Raw genomic sequence first — 6,469 nt, forward strand, 5'->3', positions numbered from 1 at the left:
ACAGCAGGCAGAAGGAACAAATATGGAAGAATTGGATATATGGGGTTAAAAATTCATGAAGTCAAAAGAATTATGCTAAACCGCTGAATCCCTCGCAAAATAACACCTTTTTATCCTCTTTTTTTTAGCGAACCGTGCCGAAGCTTTATATGCTGTAGACTCTCTCAAAGATAAAGGGGTCTGCCGTGTTTGTGCGGACTGTGTGAACTGTGAAGCGTCAGACGAACCTGACGCTAAACGAAAGAGTTCTGCACCTGGAGTGTCGGTTCAAATCGGAAGCTGTGTACTGATGGTGTTGTCTCTGATGTTGATGGCTGCATTGCAGTAGCTCCCGTTGCCACAGGGAGGACCTTTCAAAGGCAGCATATGACACAAAAGTATTTGTTTTTTCAGTCACGATTTTGCGTTACGTTGGTTCACTTCAGTATCCTAATAGTCCTTTTTATACCGCAGCTCTGTAGTTTGAGAGTAACAATAGATACGAACGAGTATATCACTCTAAACAATTTAAGACCGATCGATTTAGAGCACTACAGGCCTTTCTAGATTTTGTAACATTAGGGTAAACTTTTTAGGGTCTTAAACCTTTTAGATTAAAATAAACGTTTTAAGGTCCTCTACAGTTAATCTTTCGGTCTTTATTCAACAAATGTACCCATGAAACTGAAGAAATTTGTAAGACATCTTCTGTCAGTGTTATGGAACGACATTTGCAAATATACTATTAGATATTCACGTTTTTCGACGTCAGTGGAGTACATAGTTGAAGCCCTTTTTAAAAAAAAAAGCACACCACAGATATACCCTAAGGGTGCACCTTGTAATTTCATAGTATTTAGCATAATCCTACAAAGGCTGAAGAAAGTTTTCCTCGTCTCCTATTGCATATAAACCATTTCAGCCAGGTAGCCTTCACATATTCAGAGATCTCTCTTTTATTTCAAATATGGATAGATATTAAGTGATAGCATTTAATTAGGATTTTAAACGTACTTCATCGTTTTAATGTATTATTTCGCATACATCCACCAAATAAACTTACTGCAAGTAAGTTAATATGAGCATTTTTTTCTGACCGTGTTACTCTGAGCCCATTGTCCCGTGCCAATCCCCCAAAAGGCACTCTCAATGAGAAGGCATTCTACTGAGGTATATCAGGGAGAGAAGACCACAGAATTCTCTAACTGTCGGGCTAAGATAGATAATGATTAATCAAAACAAACGAAAGAAGAACAAAACAAAAAATGCGGCGTGGCATCTATCTTTCACAAGTTAGTTTTCGTGTCTAGTGCGAAGCAACCAGACACCTTGCAAGAGCAGTAAAGGATTCAGTAGGTGCGTCAACAAATGACGTAATGCTGTTATAGTTTATTTGAAGTTTACCGTACATGACAGGCTTACATGAGGTAATCGCGTAACACGAGTGAGGTGGCGTGGCGACATCGATATTTTGTCGTAGGACCTGATGTGATAAGTCGGAAATTTCTTTTGATGAGCGAAACTCCTTGAGATATTCGGAACCAATTGAATTCGAAAAAGCAAACGTTACGAGAAAGCTTATCGTCGTAGAAACCATGCGTTTTGTATATTGTCGTATCTTAAGGAGAGCCTGAGGTGGCGAAGCAAGATTATTTCGGAGAGTAAACCAGTCTTTTGTAATTTATTGATACAGAATAGAGTTCCGATCATACGCGCTCACATTTCTCATCTACAGTTGACCTTTTGTGATTCGTGCATCCATTTTATTTTCTATGTCTGATATGGTAATGCTTCAAATATAATCGGAATGCCATCGCGAATTGTACCCAGATTGTATCTTTCTTTGGTTTACAGAATTAAATATATTACGGAAATCCCCGTGTTGATATCTTTCCGTTATTTCCGTTCCCATAAACTGATCTTATTTTAAAATTATATTTGCTATTTCTTAAATATTTGCAAAATTCTGTTCTTTGGTAGTCATAATCTGATTAGTTAGAAACCCTCCCGTGGATCGATTTGCTTAGAAAACTCGGAAATCTTATTCTAACTGTTACATAGTTTATGCAGAAAAATTCTTTGAAAACTACTGCTCTTTGGTTAACTTATGCACCCATTGATATCTATTCAGCATACCCTTGAAACAGACTGAAAGTGCAGAAAGGCTGTAAGCATGTAATTATTTACTAATACAGTTATTTCAATTTGTACTAGACACACGTACGCAGTGTGCACCTACTTTTTCTGTTGGACGGTGGAAACTTCCTACGCTATGATTGTCGTTGAACATTAAGACGTTGTAAATGCAGTTAGTATATTGAGCTGCTTCAAGACGAGTCACTTTCAATGGAGTGATCTTTCTTAAGCTTCTGGAGGAACTCGTCATGCGTAGAATGCACCTCGCGCCAATGTTCTTGACCTTTGACCCTCGTTAGCCACTCCCAGAGCCTGGGCCAGAGTTTGAAGTCAAAGTCAACCCACTCTGCCTGACAAAGGATGGTTGCAACGTAACTATCAGCCACAGTTAGTTCAGATCCGCACAAGAATGGATTGTCTCCAAGATAGTAGTTCTCTAAGGCTTCTAGGAGTTCACTGGCCTCTGACAATCCTTTATCGACTAGTTCCTCTGTGGCGGCCTCGTTCGGAAGGTGATATCTTTCCAGCAACTGAGGATACACGTATTTGTAGCCTAGAACACTACATTTAAGAAAAACCACAGAAGAGTAATCATGATGGAAAGGTTGCGATTAGATTTATAATGGTAATTGAACTGAGTGAAATTCAATTTGGGCTGAAATTATACGCGTGATTTCAAAATCGAACGAGCGCGCAGCGCAAGTTCGATTTGAAATCACGCGTATGATTTCAGACCAAAATTGCACGACACGAGGTTCAATTACCACTTTATTACATCCATTTCAAAATTGCCGACTAAATACAGGACTTGGTCAGTTCAAACATTTTATTGATGCAATACTGAGCCGGTCTGAAATTAAATTCATGTCCATTTTTTGGGGGGAAAAAGTAAGAGTTAAGAAACAAAAGTTGCAAAATTTGCCACATGATACTCTTTGTCTTTCATTTTCCTGCAATTTGAACGGTTACTTTAAACAAGCCTTAAATCTAATTGGTTGAAACTCTGAGTTCCTCTTTCATATCAAAAAGCATGCATGGAGCAATGAAGCAACAATAATCAACGGTTTTATCTAGCGATGATTTTCTGGTCAAAGTTCCCAAGGGCAAGCACCATTAAAGGTCCGAAAACCTATAAACACAAAAGTGGTGGCATCATTCAAACTTACTCTAACAACTTGGAGCTGGCCCAGTCTAGAACTGAATGCACCCTGTAGCGGTCTTCGCTTGTTTTTCCCCAGCCGGCAAAGTCTGTGTATTTCTGAGCAAAGTAACGTAGTATCGCTATCCTAAAAGATGGAATGAGATCAAAATTATTTGCGCTTTGGGACCTTAAGTCGCCGTAACTTTAGGCGACTTTAGGCGATTTAAGGCGACTTAAGGTGACTTAAGCAAAATCGGAACAAAAAATATTGCGACTTTAGGCGATTTAAGGCGACTTGAGGCGACTTAAAGCGATTTTATTTGACTGAAGCGATAAAACCAAAGTTAGCAACAGTCTCTCCATAAACGTTTAAAATGTCTACAGAATCCCTTGCAATAAACACAACAGTCGTTTCGGTTACTTAGGTATGCTCATAAGTCACCGTAGTCTAAAATATCCATATTTCAAATCAATTTAGCTAAAAATGTTCAGACAGAATTACCACAACAGCTATTATAAAATGATACAGTCAAAGCTAGTAAATAAATAGCCAGGAAAACATCATGGGCTATATGCCCAACATCAAGCAAACCTATCATAAATATACACATAGTGCCATAAATTTTTAATTTAAGAAAAGAGACACAACTTTGATGAAACTATCCATAAATTTTCCACATAATTAATTAAAAATAACATGATTATTTACGTGTATTTATTATTTCACAAAGCTCCACAAATTATAGTAATTGTTATCTCGGTAAACTTGTCTCCCATATTTTTTGCACCTGCACCGTCAATTTTAGCATGAAAGTTTGGCAAGTCGCCTGCCTTTCCAACAGCATCCAAAATTGCACGGGTCCTTTCCAGTGACCCAACCAATTTGTTGTTCTCCTGCCTCAGTTAGACAAAACACCCAAATACCATACTGAGAACCAAATGCTAAGGTCCTTCGTAAAACTACTTCCTTTCCAGTCTCTCCAACTACTTTTCTAGCTGCAGAAAACTATGATTGGAGTGGAGTGGATAGGGTCAATTGGGAAGGGTGGAACCCATATGACATTGCGTAACCAATAGCAACCTAAGGAAGCTTAAGGCGACTCAAGGTGACTTTAGGCGACTTTGGGCGACTTTAGGTGACTTAAGGCGACTTAAGGCGACTTAAGGTCTCAGAGTAGGCCTTGATCAGGGGCAGTTGAAACATTTTTACCTCAATCCGTCACGCGATTGACTGAGGAAAATAAGTTTTTTTGGTCAAATAACTTTAAAAATTGATTACTAAAAAACATGTATGCAAATTTGTCGCCTAAGGCTAGCTCCATAAAACGTGAGAATATTCTGACACAAACCCTCCAAAAACCGTTGTGCTTCCATCTGTCAGTATCGGAACTTCTTCGTGTGGATTCATCGCCACGAACTTCGGCTCACGGTGTTCTCCGTTAAAGACATTAACGTCTGTTAATTCGCAAGGTATTTTGTGCTGGATGAGATCAAAGAAACAAGAATGCAAATTATCTCATGCATGCACTGGACCAATATTAAAACGAAGAGGAAATATTGAGGACTTGAATTATTTCCTGGATTCTAAATTTTCATAGATGATATTTTTCTGGAAAAATCAATCATTTTAGAGTTTTTGGAAGTCTTATTTTCATTTTCCTCTGAATTTTTATCATATTCTTCAAAAACCCAATTAAACCGCCAACTGTGAAATTGAAATGAGATGCAAAAAGTACAAACCGTAATTGATAAAAAAACGAATAAAATGCGATTTTTCATTCCGCACCAGACATTTATTCAATTTATGATAAACAATTTATCTTGCCTTTGATCGTGGCAATCTACCCTTTTGAAAGACGGATTATCGAAGTCTGAGCTTATGCGAGAATACTGAGATTCTGCAAGATGTTTAGCGAAAAGTATGACAACGAGGAATAAAATTATACCGGCTGCGAGATTTTTTGCAAAATTGGATAACCGATTAGCGAAAAAGTTTGGCCGCTCTAAGTTAAAACAAGCTTTTAAGACATAGCATAAGAAGCAGTGCCGCAAGCAGTGGTTGTGGATTTAAGACTTCGACAAAACACCTGACTGGTTTCCTTGTTACAAGACCAAATACACATTTTAAATGAAGGAAATTTTTTACAGCTGGATTGGTGCGAATGTAATATTTCAGTATTGCCATTGTTAAGTTTGTTTTCTTCCGAGGCCATATAATCGTAGCTGATTGCATTACGATTAGAGAATTTAAGTTTACGCGAAGATCTGCTGTGAATATTTACTTTCCGGCCTTACCTGCAGTGCATACAGCCAGATCATTCGACAACACGGCGAAACTCGCACGAGATGAAGCCTCAATGGAGTTTTACAATCTGTTTCGGCGGACATCGTCCACTTATAACCATTTAGTCAATTGGAAGAATAAAACTATTAAAAATCTTAAATTATACCGCCTAATTTCGGTTGAGAATGGGTTTGCTTCGTTAATGATCGCTCCGGGGCGGAAGTTGTTAGAATTGCATTTTGAATACACGTCATTTATCATCCACCGTTTCGCACGTCATTTGAATATTTGAAGAAGCATAAACTGTCACAAGTTAAGAAGTTTCCTTTCTTTGAAAAACCTGTCATTCATTTTTGGATATTACGTTTCTAACTGCAGCAGGGAGAATTATATAATCAAAGACTGAATAACAGTGGAAATGATACGATAAAATTTTTGCAGAATACTAAAAATTATAAATAAATAGCGAACAGACAAAACAGAAATTAAAAAAAAACAAAACAAAACAAAACGAACAGAATCACAAAAAACGTTTACTTAACTTGCGCGAGTAAATAGGTAAGACGTATAGACCGAAATAAATAATTTATGAATTCAACAATCCCGATTTATCTGGAGCAAACAAAATTACAATTTTCGTATGACGAAGAAAAAATATCATGTTTAAAAAACTATAGCTAAAAATTTATAGGTCATGTTTTCCTAAGCTAACTTTTGTTATCATAACTTTTTTCCTTTCCTTTCGTTTTTTAATAATATACGTCATCGTTGTCGGAATTGTTTCTTTAAACTGTAAGATTGGTGAATTTGTTTGCAACAATGATTACATAAGGAGGCAAAAGGAGGCAAAGTACACTTCCGAAAGAGAGAGATTGGGAACAAAGAAAACGAAGAACGCGTGGACGCGAGAAGCTTGGGAATCAGTTTTC

General features: G+C 37.5%; 2 protein-coding genes across 4 annotated transcripts in view; one reads left to right on the plus strand and one right to left on the minus strand.

Annotated features, from left to right (window-relative positions):
• LOC131794146 (CD109 antigen) overlaps nt 1-853 on the plus strand; it is a 26,628-nt gene extending 25,775 nt beyond the window's left edge. For all 3 annotated transcript variants that reach the window (XM_066163093.1, XM_066163092.1, XM_066163094.1), the window contains exon 37: nt 129-853. In XM_066163093.1, the coding sequence (XP_066019190.1) occupies nt 129-328 (200 nt within the window). In that variant the 3' untranslated portion in view covers nt 329-853. The remainder of the gene's footprint in view (nt 1-128) is intronic.
• Nucleotides 781-5,775, minus strand: LOC131794145 (glutathione S-transferase theta-1-like). Its single transcript, XM_059111663.2, has 4 exons — nt 5,552-5,775; nt 4,606-4,736; nt 3,282-3,401; nt 781-2,676 (listed from the first exon to the last, which is right to left on the minus strand). Exons 1-4 carry the CDS (start codon nt 5,642-5,644, stop codon nt 2,307-2,309), a joined length of 714 nt encoding a protein of 237 aa, XP_058967646.1. The 5' UTR covers nt 5,645-5,775; the 3' UTR covers nt 781-2,306.
• Between the last annotated feature and the right edge of the window lie 694 nt (nt 5,776-6,469).

This window comes from Pocillopora verrucosa, chromosome 3, assembly GCF_036669915.1.
Source record: "Pocillopora verrucosa isolate sample1 chromosome 3, ASM3666991v2, whole genome shotgun sequence".
NCBI classification, from domain to species: domain Eukaryota; kingdom Metazoa; phylum Cnidaria; class Anthozoa; order Scleractinia; family Pocilloporidae; genus Pocillopora; species Pocillopora verrucosa.

Excerpts from the sequence above, each read along its gene's own strand:
- LOC131794145 (XM_059111663.2), bottom strand. The coding sequence starts at position 5,644 with ATGTCCGCCGAAACAGATTGTAAAACTCCATTGAGGCTTCATCTCGTG. Across the intron at positions 4,737-5,551 it reads TCTGGCTGTATGCACTGCAG|CACAAAATACCTTGCGAATT; the intron begins GTAAGGCCGGAA and ends GATCTCATCCAG. Across the intron at positions 2,677-3,281 it reads GCCAGCTCCAAGTTGTTAGA|TGTTCTAGGCTACAAATACG; the intron begins GTAAGTTTGAAT and ends TCTTAAATGTAG.